This window comes from Rattus norvegicus, chromosome 16 (genome assembly GCF_036323735.1).
Source record: "Rattus norvegicus strain BN/NHsdMcwi chromosome 16, GRCr8, whole genome shotgun sequence".
NCBI lineage: Eukaryota > Metazoa > Chordata > Mammalia > Rodentia > Muridae > Rattus > Rattus norvegicus.
The window spans coordinates 3,501,809-3,527,763 of record NC_086034.1 but is presented as its reverse complement, the minus strand read 5'-3'; the positions used below and the strand labels follow the sequence as shown (position 1 = coordinate 3,527,763).

At 43.9% G+C, this 25,955-nt stretch overlaps 1 protein-coding gene across 29 annotated transcripts in view; it reads right to left on the bottom strand.

The window, feature by feature from the left end:
• Nucleotides 1-25,955, bottom strand: part of Erc2 (ELKS/RAB6-interacting/CAST family member 2) — an 860,860-nt gene that overhangs the window by 152,495 nt on the left and 682,410 nt on the right. For 21 of the 29 annotated variants that reach the window (XR_010058279.1, XM_063275106.1, XM_063275108.1 and 18 more), the window contains one exon: nt 23,432-23,566. Coding sequence is in view for 25 of the 29 variants with exons in the window: in XM_063275106.1 (XP_063131176.1) it covers nt 23,432-23,566 (135 nt within the window). In the remaining 4 variants the exon portion in view is untranslated. Of the gene's footprint in view, nt 1-8,686; nt 9,448-23,431; nt 23,567-25,955 lie in introns of those variants that run through there. The other 8 variants (XR_010058280.1, XR_010058281.1, XR_010058282.1 and 5 more) reach the window with 2 other exon arrangements.

Below are 25,955 nucleotides of genomic sequence, written 5' to 3'. Positions count from 1 at the left end.
CAGAGTGTAGACAAGGGAGGAGCTAGGTGATCATCGGGTCTATTAATTATATTACAAGCCCATTCAAGGCCACCACAGCCTATCTCACATCCAGCAGGGACAAAGACCCTTCAGATCATTGCCAGGAATAGATCAGCTGGGCAGTGGTAGTCCTCTCTGCTCCGTATATGCCTAGAGGGACCCACAGTGCCAATCTCAGCCTGCCTACCTGAGTGGGCCTTGGTTCCCAGGTCTTCCTGATAGCTGAGCAGGGGTCAGTATCATAAAGAGATGCTAGTACATTCACGTAGAAAGAGAGGCAAGTGATGGGATTCTGTGACAACCATCACAGGAGCTAGTATTACTGCCTTCAAAGGCCGAGGAGTGGAAACAGAACTTGAACTAAGTCTGTGCGGACCAGAGCCTTGGCACTTCCCAGCCATGATGCTCCTGGGACCATGGAGAGTTGGCCGCTTGGCCGCACCATCACAAGGTTAGAATCTGGACTTTCTCCATATGACAGTTTTAAAGTTTGTTTCTGATTACTTACTAAACTTTCTGAATTTTATACTATATACAAAAAGGCAATAAACAGCAAACATGAAGGGAGGCTGGAAGGAGCACAAGCTCTCCAGTGCAGGTGACAACTGCAACTGTCACTCTGGAACTCTGTCCTGGGGTTTCCTCTCATCGAATTTCACTGAGATGTCTTTAGTCACAAGTGACATTTCCTTTTAATTCTGGGTTTGCCAGGTTCACCGAGAGACATGACCTTTTCTCTTCCAAAGAATATAACAATTTTTCTTCTAGATCTTTCTAAGAGAGCAGTCCCTGCCACATTGACAGAGGTCCTAAGATTGTTCTTGTGGACGGGCAGAATCTGAACTTGCCTATACCTTGTGACCTCCAACCAACACACTCACAAGTAAGGCCTGACTTATGAGCATGCTCCGTGTTGTGTCCTGGGTACACAGGAACCTTCATGAAGGGTTGAAAAGATCAGAGAGGTGCCTTCTTCGGGGTCTTTTCAGTAATTTTTTTAAACCTTATAATGGCTTTGAGACCACAAGCAAATGTGGCCCAGTGGTCACTGAACAGGATCTGCCTAGAGATGAGGCCCTGAAACCCAGACCTCCTATCCTCTAAGGATGAACCACTTGGCCTTGCTCTGTAGAAGCTCTCAGCTGCTGTATATAGTTGTTCTTCCATTAACACTGTACTTTCTGGAAAACAAAGGGGAAGGAATACATATTCGTATCTCAATACGAATTGAGGGCAGAAAGAAGTCACAGGAAAGGGGTGGGGAGTACCTCATGTGGGAACTTCTGGCAAGGGAGACAGGGAAATAGAAGGGGAAATAACCATTCTGGTTGGTATAACCAGTGAGGCATGGAGCCGTTCGTTCTTAGTGTGGGTGTGTCTGCCTTCCCCATTTGTTGGAGAGCTTGTGGAAATGTTTGAAAGGAGTTGAGACTGAACAAAGAAGAAAGCTATGCTCCAGCCTGTGACAGTGTCCATCAGTGAGATGGCTGAAAGGTGACCTCTGGGAATATCTAGCAAGAATGGTTAAGGCAAGACAAGAGCTGCCACTTTCCTAAGTTGGCAAGCCTCCCCCAGGAGGAATCCTGAATACTATCATTGAAATGGAGGAGTTAGAGAAAGGACTGAAGGAGTTGAAGGGGTTTGCAAACCCATAAGAACAACAGCATTATCAACGAACCAGAGCTCCCAGGGATTAAACCACCATCCTGAGAATACACAGGGATGGACCTATGGCTCCAGCCGCATACATAGCAGAGGATGGCCTTACTGGGCATCAATTGGAAGAGAGGTCCTTGGTCCTGTCAAGGCTAGATGCCCCAGTGTAGGGGAAGTCAGGAAGGGACATGGTGAGGGAGCAACCTCGTAGAAGCAGGAGGAGATAACAGGTTTCTGGAGGGGAAACTGGGAAAGGGGATAACATTTGAAATGTAAATAACAATATACAATAAAAGAAAAAAAGGAAATGATATTCTCAAACTTACACAGAAGAAGAAAAGAAAAGAAAAGAAAAAGAAATTACTGATACTGTCGGGGAACTCAGATCTTTGTACAAGACAAAATGAAGTCCTGCCCCCATTTAGGGCCTCTGTTCTGTAAACTCTTCATCTTTTTGGGAACCGTGGATCCTCTGAGAAACAACACATACAATCTATGAGGTCCTAACTAGAAGGCAAAAATTATGAGGCAAGATTGTTACAAGTGATCAAACCGATTGCTCTGGTATCTACCAATACAGTAAGGGCTCAGTAACCCTGACACCCCTCAGCACTGACTCTGGGACCTGCTCCTGCTCTAACCTATGGCATATGTATAGGCTGGATTTTCCAATGTGTGGATTTCCCCCCTCTTTTTGGAATTCAGGGTTTCATATTCCACCTGCTCATCTCGGCTTAACTTCCCCAGATGTGAACATCTGGATTCCTCCAGGATTTGTGCCCCCTCTTTGAATTCTTACCCTTCTTTGGGCCATTTGTATGATTTTTCTAACCTCACTCCGACACCTCCCAAATTAGTGTCATCTGTGGCTTCCCTCACTTGCTCTTTACGCCCCTTTACAGATCATTAATAAAGAGGTTAAGTAAGACCAGACCACCACACAATGAAACAAATGACAAGGGAGAGGGGTGGGCAGGCAGAGAGCTCCTTAGGCACCATCCCTGGCAGAGGAAGGGTACAGCATAACCCCATAATCTCTGCCAGCTCCCTCCCATGTCTAGCCTAAGGTCGTTTATCACTACTATTTGTCTATGTACTCTTAGCCAGCTTCCAGGTTCTAAGTGTGTGATCACATCTAAGCCAATATGCACAACCATGCCAGGTACCAGGTAACACTGCCAAGTTCCAGAACATCCACAGCACGAGTGTTCTGTTTTCTCTGTCCTGCTGGAGGTCTGCCACCTCAGCTCTAAGCCCCGCACATTGGCGCTCAGGGACAGCTGGCCTGAGACCTCATGGCCCTTTGCTGTCTTCCAATTCACTGCATTACAACTGTTCACTAAATGTTCACTGACTTTTCATGTCGCTCATTACATTTCCCTCTTACTTGAAAGAAACCCCTGGTTAAAACCATGAGCAAGCCAAAAATTCTGCAAAATTCAAGTATCAACTACAGAACAAAATAAGAATAACAAAAGGCAATTGGAACCGGCGTGTTTTGTGGGGCAAACATGCCTGCTAGGAAACATGGAGATAGCTTGGGTTTATCTGTCTTTACAAGAATTGATTTTCCATTTTCAGTCTCCTTTCTTCTACCTTTTTTCACACCTCCCCAGTTCACTAGCCCCAAGGTATCCATCACTTTCCTTAGCTGGAAGACTGAGTTACACTTACCTGTGCCCAGGAACAAAAAGTACATGGATAATCTACCTAGGACTGAGTCACAGGCATGGTGAGGCACATACCTAGCTCAGCTTATCTGGTCCCTAGTACAGCCCTGTGAGCTGTGTACAACATTCACCGCCCCCCCCCCCAAAGGAAATAGAGAACCAGACCATTAAGGTACCTGTACGGGTCAGAGCCCAGGCCTGACTACATTCAAAAATCAAATTGGTCCCTAGAGGGGAGTGGTTTCTCCCTAGACCTCTGAAAGTCTACAGAGCACCACAGATGCTCTTTTGAAGGCTATGCCCGCATCCACATGGATGTCTGTTAGTCATAGCATTGGGTCTGTAGACTCTGCAGGGTTTATGACACAGTGTAAAGGGTGTGAATAACCCTAAATCCTTTCAGGATGACACCTGTACTGTTTTCTCTACCTGTCTCCGTGACTAAAATGAAGACAGCTTCCCCCCCACCCCCACAATAAAACATGGAATTCAAAGACCGTGAATGGGATGTTCAAGTTCTGCCTCTGAAATAGTAGCTTGACTATCTACTCATATAGGTGATAAAAATATATAGATGCTTCCAGAGGAATAATTTAAAAAGAGATAGAAGCAACAGGGAGAGAAATGAAGCTTAAAACTATCTCACGCTGTTCGGAAACTGATTTTACAACTAGAAACAGAGACAGTATCCTGACTATTCTATAACATCTCAAAATTGCTTCTGGGTGTTTCTCATTCTGGGTCTTGCAAAGAGAGTTGAAATCTTCTTCTGCAGAACAATATTGATAACACTCAAGTTAACATACCTGCATGGGAAGCCAAGCATCAGAGACAGTCCCCATGAGTCATGCTTGAGGACAGACAGCTGGAAGCCTGGTGGCTTTGTTCTCTGCTTTGCAGGGACCTGTTGGCTTCCTACAGCCTCTGGGGTTTTGTTTTTCTGCAGAATACCCTCTCCAAACACATCTCCTCATCCCGTTATTTATTGTTATTACTACTACTAATGCTTTGTGTGATGCGGAAGAAGGGCATGGGCCTTGTGTACAGCAGCACACACATTATCACTGGGTTCTTATCTGTAATTTTTATTTTGAATAGAGAGGTCACTAAGTTAACCAGGATAACTTTGAACTAGCGATCCTCCTGCCTCAGCATTCCAAGTAGCTGAGATTGCCAGCTTGTGCCTCAAGGAGGCAACATTTCTTGGCGATCTTCAGTTGTCAAGTTTGCTTTTTCAGAGTTGGAGAAGCTGTAGCCTCAACGTTGGACTTTAGTCATGCTTTAAACTCGGCTTGCATATCACTGCAACAAGAGGCTAAGGATTCCCATGCCGCTGCACAGGCAAGTGGGAAAGTACAGGTCAGAAGCCTCCATGTGCCTTGGCTAAGATGACTGGACATCTGGAGGAAAGAGAGCGCTGAATCCCTGTTCAGCCCTCCGCCCTCCAAAGGCCGCTGTAGCTTTGACACCCACGGAGGCCTTCTCCGTTTCATCCTTTCTCTGACCTCTTCATCCAGTCCTCCTGGCTTCATTTTCTAGTCTCTTCTCCAACTTGTACACTTGTCTGCATCTGCACTGCTGCTGCCCTGGGTCAGCACCATCAATTCTCTCAGACGATGGAGCAGCCTCTCCTTCTGCTGTGGAAATGTTGCCTTTACATAGCAGCCAAGGCTGTTATCCATCTACAACAAAATTTGAATTATGTCGTGGCCCTGCTTAAGATCTTCTAGTGTCTACTCATTTTTCTTAGGCTGGAGTCTGAGCTTTTTCTTTGGCCTCAAAGGCCTTATGTGGTCTCGCCCTTTCCCATCTTCCCACCCTCGTCTTTCTGTTTTGTCCTCTGCTCAAGAGCTATGGTTGCCACAAAGGTCTTCCTGCTCCCAGCTCTCTGTGCTCCTGCCCGCAACTACTTCCTAAGCACATACATGCACGTGGTATACTTTGACTCTCAAGACTTGGCTTAAAACCCACTTTCTTATAGGAAACTCACGGAATATCCTTATCCAATGATTTCCTCCTACGATCTGTTTCTTCCTAGTATCTACCCAAGCAATGATCAAAACTTGTAAGATGACTACTAATGTGTTTAATCATTTATGTTCTATTTTCCTTAATTACATGGTAAGATTCATGGGGGATCATCACATTTAGTTTATTTTAATCCTTGCAGGTAACCAAGAACTATTTGATGAGTAAGTAAAAGGGAACTTATGAAGAAACGAATGAATGAATGAATGAATGTTTAAATATTCAATAGTACAGGGTACAACTACATCAGTCCAATATTCATAGGAGCTCTAACCCAAACAGAAGCACTAGCAAGTATTCCACAGAAGAAGGAGAAAAACCCCAGACGAAGAGGCAGGGCAAGAGGCTGTTTGGAAGGTTTGCACCCATCCACTCCATTTTTCCAACTCCAGGTCTGCTGTACGAAAAGAGAAGCAAGGACTGTACAAACTCCATAACTCCAGTGGGACATCTTTCCCTTGTTCTTCCATCTTCCCCGGGGGTTGATGTGCTGGGAGTTCCATTGGCCTTTCTAGCACTGCTTCCGTGTGTAAAGGCCTCTGCCTATGTTAAAATGGTTTATCTGTGGATCATACCCCACAACCTCCAATTCTTCATCTGTATCAAGAGATATCTCCTAGCGTCATGATCCCACACCAGAACTTGCTAATGGTACATCTGTATTTGTATCAACCAGGTTATAAATTTACATATGCTTTGCGTAGAGAAAGGCATTCCTTTCTAATGATTTTTTAAAAAAAATGATGTTCAATGCCTGCTCAATTATAAGATAACAAGAGCTCAAACAACTCAAAGCAGATGTGCACTAAGATCTCAAGGTATCCTAACTTGGTCTCCTACGGTTCCATCTCCTCGAGTGTTTACAGATAAAGAGTACTACTTAAGACCCTAAAAAAAGCACCCTTATCAATGGAGATGAAGAGTTATTTGTTGGGGGGTTTCCCAAAGGAAAGCCCTGTAGAATGAAACAACTTCTTTTTCTGGTTTTGTGAAATTGGGAGATGATAGGGTTCAGGCTCCTTGCACACATTTGCACATTTAAAAGTACATGCATTGAGGAGCACAGTTCAAGGACAATGATTGTAAACACACACTATAGGAACGCCTGTGAGGACAACTTGCTGGAAAGGCACTCCCTAGTTAGAACCTAGGCATAAGGAAACAGGGATGTTCGACTAACTGGGGTGAGGTGGGGAGAGCAAGGGAGCACAGAGCAGAAACCAGGCAGAGGGTGCAGAAATACATGTGGAGTACAAGCCGCCATGACTATGGAGCTTGTGGGACTCATTGCAAAATGAAAATGTAGAATCTCCTCCTTGGGAAATCTTAAGCAGTTCACAGTGCTGACATCAGCCCTTCAAAGTACAAAGCCCTGGGACTGTACTGGCCACAGTATAGTAAAGCCAAGCCTGACCGTGAGGATTAAAGGTGGAGGCAAGGTTAATTCTAGGGACCATTGAAACTTCTTAGAAAAGCAAACTTCCCAAGTACACTTTGCTCTCATAAAACACCACTCTTGGATGATCATGGGAAGACAAATAAATCAGGCCTGGGCCTCCCATTTGGAAGTGGCAATAGAGGGAGGAGTTGGTGGGCTGTTATGCTAATTCTGATTTGTTATAAATTCTAGAGCAATTTGGCCTAAATTATAATTCATTTCAGCACCAAGACTCAAGTTTCAAGCAAAGCCCTCCAATGCTGTTATAAGCATATAACTGATGCATACACAAAGAGCAGGATATAATTTTTTATAAGGGTTATAAATCAATACATTCAAAACAGTTCGTTTTTAAATGCACCATTATTATTCATCTTCAGTTATAAATTTAATGTCTCTTTAGACCCGAAAGATGTTAATACAACTAGAAACATGTGATGGTTGTTCAAAAATAGATTTCCCCAGCATCTCATTATTTCAACTCTTAAAGACACAGCTTTAGAAGTCTGAGGATATCTGAGCACACTTGTTTAAAGGAGTCCTAAAGAAAGAGAACAGTTTCCCCCAGAAGTCTACACAATGTATTACACCATATTGAATTGGAATAATATATCCACTAATTTTCTAAAGACAGTTGTTTTCTGGGATGCCCAGTGTTTGGAGAACTTAAAAGAGCAAGAAGGGATAGGGACTAAACACTATTCTCTGTACTTGCTTTGAGTGAAACAAGATGTTTTAGGAATCTTAGAGCTGGTTTTATTCTGAGAGGGACACAGGAAACAGCAGGACAAACATCATCATTTCAGAAGAGATATAAGTACAGCCTAGCACCCTAACATTTGCTTATTGCAAAAAACGCACATCACAGAAGAGCCCTAAGCACAAGGCCCCTTAAGATCATCCCCCAATCTGTAGAACCATCCTTTGCCTACACATCCTTGTCACGTGTGATGGTAAATATCCCATGTTTGCTTTTCAATGTTAGAAACCCCTTTCATTTAATATTGTCCTAGGTAAGTCCACCTGTTATTGGCTTTCCTATGTCATATCTTTCCAATGCTATGTTTCCCTTCATGTCGTCCCTGGACAGGCTTTTAAAGTTTTGACTCTTGCTGTTGATGACGTCTTGGTGTCCCCACCTCCTCATACTAACAATCTTTCCTCCTACCTTAGCATCTACGGTGTTCATGCCAATACTGCCTTCCCATTCACTCAGGAGGAAGACAAGACGAGAGTTCTGAACTATAGGCTTTACTGGCATGATGTGGCTCTATCGGTAACATCTTTACTATGCTTATAGATGCCCTACCCCTCCAGAAAACACCACAACCAACTGGCACATCCATGAGACTCACAGCAGGTTAAACAAAGAAGTGAAACTGGTCCCTGAGGGTGAACCATACCAGTTCAGGGTTAAATTTTCACGAACTGCACTGCTATGACATAGGAAGCAGGCTTTGGGAAAACACACACATCTCGTTATTCAAAGAGTTGTCTCAATGTTGGTTCCCTGGCACTGTGTGTTTACCCCAGAACAAAGACCTGCATGTGGAATATTTTCTGACCAGAAAAAATTACCCTAACACAAAGTCTACCCCATCCCTTGTTCTGAACAAAATGACATATGCAGTGTCATCAAGTTGAAGGGCAGACCCATGTCACCAACTCCAGGGTGTTCTGACTCAGTGGTAAACATTCATGGTGTATTGGAGAACTATTCCCAGCAGCAGGAGCTCCATACTCCATTTCTAACTGTGTGGTATTTATACACACGCCTACTCAATTACAGTACAGAAAACAAAAATTCACTGCTAAGATCAGCTTTTCAAAAAACAAAAGCCCCCTATAAAAATGATATCATTAATAATTCAAATCCTCTTAAAAGCACAAGTTTTAATAAAAAGCCACAGATTAAATACCAGTAAGACCTCCTACAGCAACACAGCCATTCTAACCCTGGAAGAGTTACAGTTACCCATTTGTGATGATTATGCCTTGATCCTTATGTCTTCTTCAGAACTGCCACAGAAGGGACAATACAATCCATCCAACAGGCTTCTTAGAGATGACAATTTCAGCTCCATTAAGATATATACGTTTATTGTCCTTATTCCTTGCCAAACATTTGACAGGACTGGAAGGACACGAGAGTCACAACATACTGGTATATCTGGTAAAGCAAGCAGTCAGCTGCAAATCTCGACTGGAGAATTATGTCAACCTTTTGAGTTTCCAATCATGCCTTAGAAGACTGTATACAAATCCTAAGGGTACAGTTTACATTTGAAATGATATAGAAACATTTGGATCGTGCTAAACCCAGCCCCAACAAGGCAGAGCAAAGATGTGGTGGTATGGAGGGGCAGGGAGGCAAGGTGGGATGGGCTGGGTTCTTGGGAATGGTCAGAGCACGCGGCCATTCTGCGCTCATGGAACACAGTAGCAAACACAGGACACAGACACAAACATCAGCAAGCACAATTGGACACGCACACAATACAACACTAGAATGCAATCTTTTTTGCTTTTTTTTTTTAAAGAGAAATGATAGAAAAGATGGTTTCTCACCCCTCAAAACAAAACTGGAACTTTGGTTTACAGGCCCGGCTATGCCCATATGCCCTCCTCGTCATCCTGCGGCCGGCCCGAGGTGGGGAGGAGCACAGAGAGGAGGAGCGCCAGAATGAAAGAAGAGAAGGTTAGTCACACCGACGTGCACTGAAAGGCACACGAATCTGCACTTTCTGTCTCATTTTAAAGAGCAAGGAAAAAAAATGTAGTAACTTAAAAGTTCCACCTCACTGGCTTGTCAAATGCATAACCAAGTTTGTATCTATGGTAACCCCACACAAAAACATTCCACCCACTCAAGTTGTGACTCTGTCAAGATTGGATTAGGAGATTAAAATTAGTCTACATTAGCAGATGATTATTTTTTTGGAAAGCATGCAATCTGAATTGCATATGCCTAAAGAGTGGATTAAGCCTTTAAAGTAAGCAGAGAAGTAATTACAGTAATCAAATACCCCTAATTTCTCTTAAGCTTGAAGTATCAATAAAAGTTGAAGAAGAATTAAAAAAAACTATTTGCTTAGTTGTAATACACTCTTTAGCAGGTAATAACTCACACTGGTTATTTTACAATGTTTCCAGCACTCTATGGTCTTAATTGTTGGGTTCTATTTTGTGCTTGGCCTATAGAAAGGTGTAAACATGATGAACAATTGATTTTACAATCAAAAATGTTTTTTTTCAAAAGAGTATAAATTTTCATCTCTGAGAAATGTCTGCAGAAAAGACGTTTAATCTAGCATTGTGTTCAGCTATGGATAGACAGAAAACAATTTGGCTTGTATTCTGGTTGGAAATACTTTTGAAATAGCTCTGGCCAATTTCTTCTTGTAAAGAAGTAGCCAATAAAGCAGGGAAACCAAATTCTTGAAGACAATAGTATTCTCTAAGGCAAGGTCTCCGCTGTGAACAAGTCTCCTTGTCACAGGGTGTATCTGAACAAGCATGTAAGGTAGAGTTGTCCCAGCACATCATCTGAGAGCAGGGTGCTTTTCACAACAGCCCAAAGACAGCAGAGTTTGTCAGGATTGGGGTTTTGTGGTTGTTGTTATTCTTTGCTTTGTTTTGTTTTGAAAACTAGAAAGAAAAAGGTAACTTGGACGGTTCCTTCACACGAGGGGCTGTGCTGTTGCAGGGGTTGGCTGGAGTAGAAGGTTGAATCATACGTAAATGCCACTACCCTAGACCTCCAAGACCAGGAACTTCACACAATTCAGTATGTGGTTTCATAATACATCAGTAAGCCAAGATAATTTTTTATCTACTTGAGGATTAAGACACAGAGTCTTTGAACCGATTCCCAATACAGCTTTTACCCCCTTTGTTTCTCTTATGCATTTAAAATATTATTTTGAAGAAAGGTCCAGAGACTTCAGACTGCCAAAAAGTAAAATAAAAAAAAAATCAGTGTTTCACAAAACTTGAGAATCCCCCACGGGACCTGAGTCAATCAGGAGAGTTTGAAGTGGAGAAATCAGTATGAATCTTCACTTGAGAGTTTCAGTAGGAATATCCTGGCAGAGAACAAGTGATCAACCTGGGGGACTGTATGTATTTACTAGCCAGTGTTCTGGCAGTAACTTCCTCTAGGACTGAGGAGAGTGTATTGTCACCCTCACTGAATTTCCCCTCTATTTCTGGAGAAAAGTAGACTTGATGTTCCTTTTCACATTAATAAAGAAGAAAACTTTCCAGCAGGACACTCCAGTGTAGCATTAAGTAAGTTTTGAGGACTTAGTAACCTGTACAACTCAATGCAGAAATTTTCAGTGTGTGTGTGTGTGTGTGTGTGTGTGTGTGTGTGTGTGTGTGTGTAAGTAAACATATTCTTGAATATATGTTTACATATTCTCTGACTTTCATCATAAGGTTCTTGATCCCCAAAGTCACTTCTGTAGGAAAACTCCCAGGCATGGAACGATGCTACAATTTGCCAGTTACGAAACAAAATTGGCGGTTTTCTGTAAAATGCAGCCCAGAGCCCCCGCTGACCACTTCCTAAATGGCTGTCAAATAACTTTGCTTGCGAGCAGTGGATTTCATTTTGCATTTAAAGCCCAACAGCACATTTACATGGAGTTTGCTCCAAGCCCATTCGTATAGGATTTCAATTTCAAAAGAAAAGAAAAAGAAAAAGAAAGCCAGTGCCACCAAAATCTGCCCCTGCTTCCCTAACAGTGAAGTGTGGTCCAATGCAAATCACTTTTAGCAAATTAAATACATTAAAGAGTGGTAATTAATTATGATTGAAACAGACAGGAGCTGTAGCTTGAAAATATACACTGCCAATATCACTACTGTTCCTCGGCCACCATAGGAATAAGAAGGAGCTCCCAGATGTCGAGAGTTATTAAAAACCAGATGTTGAGATCCACGTCTTGTACGCTAGTGGATAAAGTAAAGAAATATGACAGCCCAATATAAACTCAGCGAACATTTAACATGGTAGAAATGTGGACGAATTCCTCTCACGAGCTGAGAATATTATGTATTTTAAAATAGTTCATTTTCAACGTTGAACAGGTTTTAAAAGAAACTAGAAAGGTAAATGGAGGCCATTGCTTGTCTTTCTTGCCTTCATAAACGTGAACTGACCCTCATCGCCAAGGGCTTTGGGTCAGAGTGAGTGCCCACTTGAGGAATACAAAACAAAGATGCAGGCGCTAATCCGAGAGGCTGCCTCTCCATGTCTTCCAAACATTTGCAGCTGGCTGACTGCTCCATGCTTGCCTCTCTTTATGCAAATATTATGCTCTTCAGAAACCTTACCCGACAGAAATGTAAAACCAGAGATCAGACAAAACAAGAACAAACATCAACAAAACCTATAAGGATGCTTGATCCCTAGCTTGCTGCCACACCATTCAGGGATGCTTGGAGCTTTAAAACGCATCTACTGAGCCTGTTTTCTCTTCTGGTGATTCTGTTTCCAGATCTACTTTGCAGTGGCTTTTCTAGACGCTGACTGGCGTTCGATCCCTGGTGTGTCCTCTGTGAGCAAATGCTCTGCCGGAAGTTGCCAAGGTATCTGGATGGGAAGAGATTGCTCTGGTCCATCAGGCATCTGTTTGCTTTTGTCTACAGCATCTGAAGCTGGGAACACGCTCTGTGGATTGAAGCCCAGAAAAGAGAGACCACAAAACAGCCAGTTCCCAGGTTAGGGGAGGCTTAAATGTCAAACAACCCCAGGATGCATCTATGGCTTTAAGGACAATGTGCTGGACAAAAGGCCTGGATGGAAACCCTACAGTCCAGATGCCTGTCTCTAATGGGATTCTCTAAAGACTGAGATAAAACAAATTCCTGCCTGGATGGGCCACTCACTATGGGTTTGTTGATGACAAGATCTAGAAGCAGAGGAGCTAAGTCATTGTTGACAAGTCAAAAGGCTTGCTGTTGTGTATGTGTGTTAGTGGGGGCATTTATTAGCTCATCAAGAAAGCTCTGAACAGGAACCTGATAGCCTGACATGATAAACAACCCGGGCTAAGCCTTTAATTGGTCTCTATCTTTAAATGTTAGGTACAGCAGGGAGGCAAATCCGAGCCTCTCCCTGGGCATGCTTTCTGAAACGTCTGTAGTCCTTCTTGAGTTATTAGATTGATTTTTTTCTTAGATCTAGAGGATTAAGTTCCTTATGAAGACTTTATTGTCATACCCATCTTAATTAGAAAAGAGGGTGGAGTCAAGGGAGAGACACTTTCAGTGAACAGCTCATGGTGCTTATGGGAACTTAACCACCTCCTTGTGGGAACTTAAAACAGCCTCCTGTTCAAATCTCACTGTGTGGGATCAGGTCAGTGTGAACCGTTTCAAGACTTTCCCTGACTCCTACTTTTGATCATAGCTTCTCTGGCACTTCAAGTCACAAAAGCAGGGCTGTGGTGTGGGGCTTATAACATGTGCTGAGCCTAGGTTCCTAAAAATCAAGTCCTCTTAACAGGTCTACTTGCAGAGTGCATGAAGGCAAACAGGATGGCAGAAGCTTAAGTCCAAATCTTCCCTCTAAAGACTGCTTCGTCTTATATCTGTCCTGTCCAGGGACGTCAACAGATCAGATCCTTTACCCAGGTGAGGGAGTAAGGGATGGTTGTGACCTCATCACCTGACTGCCACTTCCTTTCACCTGCAGGACCTACTGGCAGACGTGCTCCCCGAAGGCTGGGCCTCAGCCAGCTCACATACATGTTCTTGCTGTTGTAGGTATAGATGCTATCAGTGCCTCCTCTATGCCTCCTCTAGAGTGCCAACAACCTTCTATTTTTTCTCCACCAAGTTTCAAGATGGGCCCGAGACACAGGCGTCAGGTAGCTTTTTGTACAGGTATAAGAAGTTGAGCAGAGAGGAACACAAGGCAAACCACTAAAAGGACACCAGGCAGCGTGCTGTGGAGCCAAGGCAAAATTCCACACTGCTCAAGTGCAAAAGTTCTGACTGCCAGGGATGAACCCTTGAGAGCCTATTTGGATCTCGCTTGGTGGTGTGGGTTGACTCTGTGTAGCTCAGCTCTGAAGAACTCTGGAGTGTGCACTGCCCTCCTCCCCAAGAGGTGATGATACTGGCTGGTGTATGATGCGACAACCTAGGGGTTGTTTTTTTACTCTTGGCAGAAAAAGATCCTCACAGGCCATGGAACTTGCTCACGTGGCCATAACAGCACTGCCTCAGCAAAAATGTCCATATCCCTGTTGGGAAGGGCAGTGTCTTCAGTTCCTCTGGAAGGTAGGTTCTCAGCCACAGGAGCCAATAAGATATTTATAAATGAGCAAGGATGTAGGCTTTGTTCTTGCTTTTGAAATTGAGCCCGCTGTGAGAGAATACTGCCTGGCTTCTAGAGTTGCTGAGCTGAAGGTCACTGCCCGTGTGTCCACGGAATGTTCTGGATTTTCCATCTTTCCTAGCCAAGGAGGACACTTCTCTGGCTGATTAAGAGATGCCTGGTGTGGTCCATGCTTGAAAAGTCTCACTAGGGCACCTCTCAGGGGAGAGGGGTGGACCCAAGTAGATGGGATCTCAGAAAGCTCGGGGCAAGGCCACTACAGAGACACTCTTGCCAAGCTGCCAAGAACATTATAGATGCTTTGGTGATAGCCCTTCTCCTCCATTTTGAACCTGGCATCTTTGGGCGCTCACTAAAACAAATTGTAGTGCCGTAAAAGAACTTTTTCATATTTCTTTCAAGAGAAAGAAAATCGGAGAAGCCAGTCCCTGGTGAACAGATCCAGTTCTCTGGGCTGAAGAGGAAACTGCTGGAAAGCTCTCTATTGGCCGATAATATTGTTTGGGAGTGCAAAGTCAACATCTGCTAGAAGCCGAGCCACTGCCAAAGAGCCATAAAAAGGGACAGGCGTGAAGACAGGCTGTATTTTTGCTCCTTCACCTATCAGTCATTAACACTTGGCTTTGTTAAACACAGTAAAAATTATGTTTTGAACATGGCTCTGGTTGGATTATTTCCTGGCTGGTGGGCCACCAAATCTAGATTTTTTTTTTTTTTTTTACTTTCCTTAGTTGCTTACAGAGGAAGAAGTGGGATCCATGCAGCTCCCATACTTTGTGGGCTGCTGGGAGAGTTACATTGCAGAATGAAAATTCAACTACTCCCAACGTGGCACATCGTTTGGGTTGGGGGCATTCTGGACTTTCTTGCCATGAATAAACAAATTTCTTGATGTAACCCTAATAACATTCTAGACAATGCATGTATAGAAACAAGCTAATTGTACTGAGAGAGCCATGCTTAAGCATTTTAATTTTAATATCTTCAGGCTGCACAAAGCAAGAGGCTCCTCCTCAGCTCGTTCTGAATCAGAATGTGTCCAGTGCCAGTGTTTTGTGTGTGTGTGTGTGTGTGTGTGTGTGTGTGTGTGTGTGTGTGTGTGTGTAAATAACTTCCAGGCTTTGAGAGTGAGTGCAGTGTATATTAAAAGATGCCTCCAGCTTCTTTTCCTCAGCTGTTGCCTTATCTCTGAAGAGCTGCAAGTGCCTGGAGTGTGTAAGTCAAAGATGATCCTTATTACATCAGTTAAAGGGGGTGGGAGAGAGGCAGTGGTATTCAGCAATATAAAATGGATTTCCCGGCTTCCCAGCACTTCAAGGTTGGCCACCCCCTTTCAATAGAGAGTTGACAAGCCGCCTGTTAGACAAATGTGACTGGATTAAGGCAGCACATTGAAAGAGAACCCAGCCTCTGATGTTGCCAAGCCTGAGTTCCACCTACAGACAGGCTGGGGAGTGTGGGCTGGGCCTGGAAGCCCTACTGACTGGAAAGACAGGGCAACAAATCTCTTAATGAAGCCCTAATACTACAAACACAATGTAAAACTAAAACAAACCAGCAAAAGGAAAAAGCCTTGCTTTGCCCTAGATGGAGTAAGAGCAGAATCCTGAATAGGTGCTAGCCTCCTCTGACTGAAACTCCTTTCTGTCCAGAGTGTCTCATCACACCAAGCAGCTATGTTCTTTTTCCCACACATTAAGACCATCTCTGCAGGGTTTATCAGGGCTTGCCTCATGTGCTTACACAGGAGGAATTAACATCACACCCAGATTAAAGAGTTCTGGCAATAATCTGCAAAGCCAGTTTCCCAGTGCCTGTTAACCTGCTTCTTCCCGGGCCCGGGATGGTTGGGTGAGCGTGCAACTTGCAGCAGAGGAAAGAGTCACTTAACCAGCAGCATCTGTTCTATCTTCCTCTTTACCTGTGGCCCCACAGAGTGTCACTCCAGAACTTCTGCTCTTAAAAGTAAGCAAACAAATAGACTTCCACCTTTCCTTCCCAACGGTGAGAAGATGGCATGGGCCATTTGGCACACATTTTAGTGGCTTTGAGAACTTCTGATGTGCATTGGGAAGATCATGGGAAGGTGGTGTTTGTGCTCTCTTTTTAGCTCACATGTGTGTTTCTGCGATCTGCTGAGTTTTAAACACCATATCTTCCAATCTACTTCTGGCCAAAGAAGTGCATGGGAAAGAAGCAAGGGGCTCTTAGGCATACGGTCCATGGACATAGAGGCTATCACTGGCTCTAGCTCAGAGCGGGTCTGGCTTGGGAATGCCAGTGGTTGGAACCTCTGAACCCCTTTCCCATCCAATAAACAGCAGTGCCCAGAGGAGGGCTCTTCATGGGCCATTGGCTGTGAAGTCAAAGGTCAAGGCTTCTTTCAGAAAGTGGCCATGAAATCGAATGTGCAACACATGCAACAAACAGACAACAAAAACGCTGTCCTCGGGCAAACTTTAGACGTGTGATCTAAGGGGCATGCAGAACTAGAAATGATTAGAGTGAGACTACAGTCTTATCTCTCCTCTCCTCCTCTTCCCTCCTTTGCACTCTCCTCTCCACCTTTTTCTCCTCCCTCCCTCCCACTCTTTGCTACCCCTCACCCCTGCTGTTCTGTAATTACATTTTTTGTGAATCTGATACACAGTGGTTAAATTTTTCTTCCAGGTAGTAAACATGAAAATATACACACACATCTAGAGGAGAGAAATTTCTAGCTAAACATTATCGTGTGAGATTCTTCCACATGTGGAGACATACTCAGTTCATCCTGACACATAGCGATACGTACATATATACACACAGGACTCCGTGTATACATTTGCCCCACACCCATTTAACCTCAAAACATAAATTCTTTTTTTCCTTTCCTAAGCAAAAGCTAAGAATAACAACTTTATGTGTAGAATTCATCTTCTGGGGGCCACAGAGCACACTGAACTCTGTCAGAACTCCGAGGGCTTTGCTCTGGCTACTCTACTGTGTGGACTCCAATCACAGGCTCCAGTCCCACGTTTCACAAAGGGCAGAGGGGTCTCTGGGGTTCTCCAATGGCTTTGTCATAGGGACCAGAAGGCAGACGGGAACTGCTGACTGACTGTCTTTGGGGATGTGGTTCTGTCAAATTCACATGGACTGCACACAAATGTCAAAGGGATGCTTGTGGGGTTTGCCAGACAGAAAGCATCTGGGGCCTGGATAGGTCATCTGCCTTCAGCCATGACCTGGAAGGAGGACTATTTGTCTAGTTGCCGTCAAATTCCTCTTCCATGGGAATGCGTTAAGGAGCCTGAGTATTCTCCCTAAAGCAGGTTCTTAAGGCTCAGGTGTGAGCTGTATGTGAGGCAGGAGGGCAAGAAGGCAATACCTCTCCTCTTATTTCCAGTTAAAGCAAATTTAGAGATCTTTGGCGTGGGGAAAGAGAAATGAGGACACATTTGGGATCTAGGAGGCTCAAAACCAACGCAATAAATGCTGCAGTCCTGTCCCCTGGGCATCAGGCTCTGTGTTAAAGCATCACAGCTCAGAGGCAGGGCATGCTGGGAGCATTCACGGTAGCCAATGGCAGCAGAGAGAGGACCAATGATCACTGTAGTTGAAGACAGAGTCTGGAGACTTGCCAACTGAAGTGGGCCAAATATTTGTGCAATCAGTTTTCTGGGGATAGATTTGCAGAACAAGCCTTCAAAACTCAGAATTCAAAACAGGGGAGGGGGGTAAGCCAGCATCTGCCAGGACTAGTCACTACCTGAAAATACCCCCATTATCCTGTTTGAACGGGAGATAGGCCTGGAGTGAGGGGAAAGACCCTCCTTTGCTCTCGGCTCCCATGTGTGTCAAGGTTCAAAGGTAAGTGTGCAGTCGAGTATGGGTTCTGGTAGTCATCTACTAAGAGTGTCCCATGGTCCACAGAACACTCCCTTCTGGGTCAGTTCTGCTTCTACTTGAGAAACACTCTCCGGTGATCCCATGGCCATAGCAGAGCTTGCGAGAACTCTTATTTTCATCAACAAAGTAACAGCCAGAATATAGAAGCATAAAGGGAGGGCAGGGAAAATGCTGTGTGAGAACACACCACAGAAGATTAGACAGTGGGCAGCAAAAGTGGGGGCAAATGGGAAAGAAACTGATGACATATTTTAATTCGGTGTTGGGGGAAAAGATCACACTACTAGATAAAATGTACTATATAGTGCAGCTGGGGAGGAAAAACACATTTGCATTCTAGAAATAATGGAGCTGACTTGGCCAGGAGAGCACACATCTGCACAGCAAAATCTATATGGGCAGCCAAAGGGTTTGCAACCAACGCACTTAGAGGCACTTGCCTGAGCTGGGAGATTTTAGTTTCATGTGTTTATTTGTTAATGACTTATAACAATTTTTAAAAATTTCTTATTTATGTGTGTCTGTGTATGCATGTCTGTAGGGGGCAAGGTAGGTACATGTGAGTGCAGGTACCAATGGAGACCAGAAGGGGGCGTAGGATCCTTAGAGCTGCGTTACAGGTTGTTCTAAGCCACTCAACTCGATGCTGGGATTGCACTTAGGTCCTCCAGAGGAGCAGCAAAAGCTCTTAATCACTGAGGTGCTTCTCCAGTCCAGTTATGTGTCTTTAGATCATGGATGATCTCTCCAAATACCACTTTTTAACCTACATAACAGGGACACTTTCATCTGCCCGTCTTTTTCATTTATATTAAGTGAACAGATCATTCAGGAAACATTGACTCAGCGGTCAGACAGATATATACATATTTTGCAAGAGACAAAAAGAACACTAACATAGAATTCAATCACCCATTTTTCTATAATTCTAATAAGTGTTATGCCTCCATACTTGTGGAATCTATGTCCCCTCCTAGAGAAATAAGGATTTAAAATTTCAAGATCTGGAAATCATTTAGATAGCAGAACGCACTTAGCCTCCACTTCCTGTGCTTGGGTATTTTCATTCAGTGAATGGGGGGGGGGCAGGAGAAGACAGAAGATTCTTCTCCTGGACTTCAGAAAGTGTTGCCTATTCCAGCTCTAAAATGTTCAGGTCCTGCATCCCATTTCCACACTATAATCAGAGTATCAGGTTCCTCCCATGTACAGGCATTAGAACGAGCAAGCAGGGACGCCTGGACCTGTAAAGATTTAACAGTCCACTCAGCACCCAGTATAGAAACGTGGGCATTCATAGGCACACAACGGGCAGGCTGACCTGACCTGACGATCCTACATTCCACTGCGCTATGCAGCTTTCTCAATGACGGGGCTAGAATAAATTCAAGAGGCAATGAAAAGCGTTTACTAAAATTTGCCTTTTTGTGGGACAGTAAAAGTTATAAGATGCCCCCCCAAGGCAGAAAGATCTGGTATCACTAGTGTGCTTTAAGGCAGAGAAGAGTACTATCTAAATTAAATAACAGACAATACTGATGGCTGTACATGCAGGGGCCATTTAGGAGAAACTGTGTTACCACTTGGCTTTGCAAAACCAATCTTGGTAATGTCAATAAAGGCTGAATCACTAGTGGGCCTCTAGCATGTTCGTTTACTTTGGTCTTTATTATGTCATGGGAAATATTTGTTCTGTACTTTGTGACTACCTCTTGGTCTAAGCAGGTTTCTTACATTATTACTACATTGTTAGGATGTTCTTTTCTGCTTGGAAATATTTGAAGACTGGAGTCATCCTGGGGTTCCTGGCCTCTAGATCCTGACCCATTTTCAGGCAAAAGTTAGGTGGTTGACTCAAACTCTGCCATTACTTCTCTGATTGCTTCTTCCAATCCCCCCCATCCCCTCCCATCTGCTTTGTGCTTCACTGAGGGACAGTGTATTTATCACTGGCTTTGATTTCTGTGGCCTCACCGGTGGTAAATGGCTCCCATAGTTCAAATCTTCACTGTTCGTATTGAGACCACTTACTCCCCAGGAAATGAATAGCAGAGGTACTCCCACTTTCCACTATGTTAATCACTAGGGATAATGCCTAAAATCTCCCATGAAGGTACTGCTCGAAATAGGATCAGTCTTGTTTTACACTAGGTAGTCTCTTTTTTTCACCTGATAGCCCAAGAATACTATTTCTCAAAGCACAGATGTTGCAGGAAAAAAAAATTAAAGCCATGATCAAATAAGTCTGGGAAACACTGGATTAAATAAGATTATAGAGCTTTCTCTCTTATATGCCACTTTAGATCCCTTGATCTGCTAACAGGACTGTGAGGCCAGGAGACAGAGTTAAAATGTGCACTACTTTCCCGAAATTCTTGGCCTACCGTGGTCCAAGACGTCCCTCGTGGGACTAATGTTCTAGCCGTTACTTGGGGAAACGTGAGTTTAGACTTAAAATGCTTAGATTCAGTTTCGTTCAAAGAGAAATCAAAAACTCACAGTGAAGGGCAAAGGGACAGGAGAGAAATGGAAAAGAAATATAATTCTGCTAGTGCCTGGCAATACGTGTGTTTCCTGAGGGGGAGAAAAGTGAGTTTCTCTGGAAACGTAACAAAGTGACTGATTTTTCATAGTTCCTCGCTTTCATGTGTTCAGATCTTGTCCTCCACTTCAGGAAGCAAGGGCAAGGGTTTGTGGCTGCTTGTCCTGAAGACACAGCTGGTTGACCCTGAGGGAAGGCCAAGGCTGGAAGACTCACAGGAAGACATCTTCTCCCTTTAGGTCAGCTCAGCTGACTGAGCACAGTGGACATCAAACGGAATCTCACACAAATTAGCTCCTTGCCTAGACTGTCAGGATGGCACATTCCAACACATGGCTCTCAGTTTCTCTTAAGGAGTAGCTCTAGCCTCTGGGGCATCACTGTACACCACGCTATCGAGTCCTGCATGGGGGTGGGGGTGATCAGATGGGAGAGACTTTGTGGGTTTTCATAAGTGCTACATTCTGTGACTGAGCTCCTTAACGATGCCCCCATTGATATTAGGTCATTGATACCAGTGCAGGGGAGGACGCCGTTTTCTAAATCTGGAGGCCATGGTCTAACAGGGAATTTCACACAGGAGTTCTAGTAAGTCCATTTCCGGTGCCCACCAAGCAGCACAGCAGAGGTCCGTGCTTAACTCTCCTTTGCTCACTGGAAATTGTAAAATTCCCCTTCTGGGTAAGGCCATTTTGCTTCTACCATAAACTGTAAGCGCAGAAAGCATGGCCCTAATTAACATCAGCCTTTCACCTATCTTGTTCTGATCGACATGAACAAGAAAAAACAGTGAGTAGACACTAAGGGACCTAGATTGTTGTGCTGGATCTGAAGAGCAAGCACTGTGAGGACAGGGTTTTATCTTGCCTGCATAGTCTTCTCTAGGCTCTACATAGATCTGGCATGTGACATTTGCTCCAGGGATTGGCTGACAGAGCAAACTACTGGTAACCAAAGTCTAGCCAGGTAGCCTTCCTTCTGGAGCATGGGATTTTTTTTTCCTGAAGAAGGATGTAGGTTCTAATCCTGTGCCCAAGTGTTGTTCAAAGCATTCACTAACTGCAGACATGTCCAAGGGCCCTAGGGCATGTGTCAGGCAGACAACTTTTGGAGCCCCAATGTTGCAGGACCATGGCTGCTCTGTGGAAACCTTTAATGATATAGACACAGGAGGGAGCAATTGAACAGGCAAGACACTCTATTGCCAGTCCATGGAGAAGTGTCAGGAGTTGAGATTTTGTGAGAAGTACTATTCGCAAAGCAGACAGATTTGATCTGGTCACCATTTCCAGCAGGGCATATTAGGACACATGTCTCTGTTATGTCAACATGTCTGTGGCTGACTTACTCCAGTTCTTCCTGGTATCCTTCCATGATTTCTGTTACTATGTCTTGGGGAGAGGAAAGTCCAGGGTGGCCTTCTGGCATTCTTGGTTCAGGAGGACAGCCAAAGAGAGGTCTTTGGGCCTCACGCCAATGAAGCCTCACACTGACTAGTCATGGGAGAATGCCAAGGAACAACAGGCGGTGTGCCAAGGGGCAGCAAACAAGGGCAGTGATCTCAGATATGCTGGGATGAGCAGGAGTGGGCATGAGGTGGCAGGGGCAAAAACTGATACATAAAACCGAACAAAACCAAGGACATACAATTAGTCTTTCAAGGTCACCAGACTCTAGGCTGTTTCAAAGGTTATGCACTGGAGCCTTTTTGCACATGGCTTTGGAAATCCTCAAATCCATGTAAGGCAACCTTCTGCAGTCCTGGGGTCTCTGAGGGTAAGTTCTTCAGGGTACAAAGGTCACTATTTCCATGGTTTGTGTTCTATATAACTGGCTCCCCCTGGAGTTTTATTTCTGACAAAACATTTTAAGGACTAGACCTTAACTAGCTTCTTTGGGATGCCCATGGCATGAAGAAGAGAGGCCTCTGATAACAAGCAAACTTTGATGTGCTCTCTACATGCAGTTAGTACCACAGTGCTTCTTGCCTGTGTCTGAGGTACTCTGGCTTCCACAGGGGATTCTGTGCCCCTACCTAATCCCACCCACCACATGGAATTTATTGCACAAACCATGTTATGATCCACCATTACAAAGGAACAGTAAAAGAAGAAAAGAAACCTACTCACATTGATTATATTGTTCTGGTTAATTTGCACCCAGGTTGGTAATTTGCATATGAATCACCTTCAGGAGTTTTATTACTAGACAGTATACTTTTTGCATAGTAGATGAGTGTGGACCCAGTTGAAAACTGCAGGCTTTTTTCTCTTTTTCCTTTCCAGTTTTGTCATTTTGTCTTTTCATTTGCTTTACTTGGTCAAGGAGGAGATAGGCTCCAAAGCAAATAAACTGGACTCCTTGACGTCGCTGACAAAAAGGGCAGCAAAACAGAGCCTCCTTTTGGTGTTGTACCTCACCACTAACCCACACTACTGAGAGCTTCTGCAGGAGAGAGCTCAGAAAACTCATGGTTTCTCTGGCTGCCAAGCTTTTGGGAATCGCGGGCTTTCTTTTAAATCTTGGAAAGGTACTTTCCAAAGTAACTAGTCCTTAGATATGAGCCAGCAGCAAGCTGCATATCTAGGAAAGAAGAAAGGAGGGGAGGAAAGAAAATGCATAGTATAAACAAGAAAAGACAAAACCTTAAAGAGGAAGGAGAAAGGAAAACATTTAGATTCCCCGAGTGATGGAAATAAATACCAAAGCTATTAGTTTCAGTTCAAAGAGCGTATCACTTTATGCTGTTTATTATTTCTCGAGGATTATTTATTTTATCTTAAAATATCCAAAGCGTAAGAGGGGTTCTAGAGGTAAGCAGCAATGAAACTGACCTGGTCCGGAGAGGGCCTGTGGTTGGAATGCTGTGACCTCCCAGGAGACCGGTGGTGGTGGTGATGGTGGTGGTGGTGGTAATGGTGGTGGTCGTCGTCATAGTTGTCTGCCATCAGCTTCATTCTATTCTGGGTCTGTGCAGAAGGAAAAGCAGGGAAGACGCCATCAGGAGCTAGACGACAAGCCCAATAAGCACAGGGCACAATGACAGCACCTACAAGGACTGCTCCATTTACATCAATCCAGAAGTTCTCATTTTTAGGCACATTGAAATGCAGTAAAGGAGTTGTGCCATTAGCTTTGGTAAAGGAAGTTTAAATCATTCCCTTGGAGCTAGCTAGGTAACACCTGTACACGTCAATGCACTTTTTAAGAGGGAGACAAACACATCGTAAGGTATAGTCAAAGAGATCCAGGATGGACTTACAAGATGCCTATAGTCACATCCTACACTCTAGAGAAGGCCCCCAGGAGGCCCTGGAAGGAGTGCTGGGAGAGGGATATGTGGAGACACAGAATAACAAACAATGCCCTCACAGGACAAGGCAGGAAAGTGCATACCAAAACTGCCAAATGCAGGAGTACTGATGGAGACAAGTTTGCTGCTACAGTGGCTTCTCAGGAAAAGGGTGTCTACACATATTTTAACTGCCATTGTTCTTTGAAAGAATTAGTGCAACGTCAGTGGAAACCAAGCTGACTGCTCCAATGGTGTGGTGTCCATCGTAGGGGAGTCTCGGAGTCACAGTTTAATACTGAGAGCCAGGGGGCAAGAAACAGGGTACAGAACTGGTTGAACCAAGCCAACATAACAACAACAGAAACAATGCCCAAGGCCCGCTGAAAAGAGCAGAAGTTAGCTAGCCCGGAGAGTCAGAAAGGTTGAGTTTAAGGATAGGACCGCCTAGATTCAAGTGTTGCTCCACCTAACTTTATAGGTTGTACTATCCTAAGATGATTAACTGTCCAACCCTCAATATCCTTACCCCTAAAATGGGTGTGATTCTTCCGGGGATAACTGAGGAGCAATGGTCAGTCAAATGCCTTTACTACCATTATTGTCGCCATTTTTTTCCCCATAAGAATGTTCTCCTTTTTGTATGCTGGGTCCTTTGCCTGTAATTCCTCCCCTTCCCCCCTCTGTATCCTAATTCCTGAGCCTCATAGCACTTTCTCTAGGAGCCTACTCTTGTCTGCCTGACTGTCTCTCCCATCTATCTATCTATCTATCTATCTATCTATCTATCTATCTATCTATCTATCTATCCATCCATCCATCCATCCATCCATCCATCCATCCATCCATCCATCCATCCATCTATCTATCTATCTATCTATCTATCTATCTATCTATCTATCTATCTATCTATCTATCTATCTATCTATCTATTTATCTATCTATCTATGTACCTCATCTATCTATCTATCTATCTATCTATCTATCTATCTATCTATCTATCTATCTATCTATCTATCTATCTATCCATCCATCCATCCATCCATCCATCCATCCATCCATCCATCCATCCATCCATCTATCTATCTATCTATCTATCTATCTATCTATCTATCTATCTATCTATCTATCTATTTATCTATCTATCTATGTACCTCATCTATCTATCTATCTATCTATCTATCTATCTATCTATCTATCTATCTATCTATCTATCTATCTACCTCATCTATCTATCTATCTATCTATCTATCTATCTATCTATCTATCTATCTATCTATCATCTTTCCATTTAGCAGTGCTGGGGACTGAACCCAGGGCACTGTGAACACTAAGGCATATTTTCTACCATGGAGCTACGCCTCCTCTCTTTCCTTATGTGCATCCTTGGCACTCAGGCCACAGAAGCAGACAGCAAGCTAACACTGCTGCAGTGACTGGAAGGGCAAAGGGCGCTGCTATTCGGGACAGGGACTGCATGTCTTTCTTCAGTAGAAAAGGTCACCGAGAGTTGAGGACATAATGTAGGTTGCACAGCAGTCCCACTGGTGGTTCACGATGACAATGACCCATCAGTACTCTCAGAGCCCGAAGATGTAAGCCATTGGAGATTCCGATCAGTCAGAATTTTATTGTGCAAAATAACTATTTAATAATAAAGAGCTGTATGGACCAAAAGCAGTGCATGCTCACAGTGTTTCTCATGTACAACTGTACTCTCCAAGATTTCCTGGGAGGAAAAATCACTATTGCAACTTTACAGCAGTAAAGGAAGGCATGCACTTTAGCCCCAAGAGCCATTTCTTGACAAATGGCACGGACATTTCTGGGTCTTCTCATTTTAATCTCTAAGCCCCCTTTCTTGTTTGGCTGCTGGTAAGACAGCAAACAGCTGAACAGGTAGAAATAGCTATCCCATAAGTACTCAGGGTCTGTAAAGTTTTGGAAACACCTCATGTTCCAGCTCTACCTGCCAAAGGATGCCTCGTGATTTATTCATTCCATCTTCTCAAATGTGTACAATATTTGAAAGGTCCCAAAGTGAGCATAAAAAAGCATGTATATGA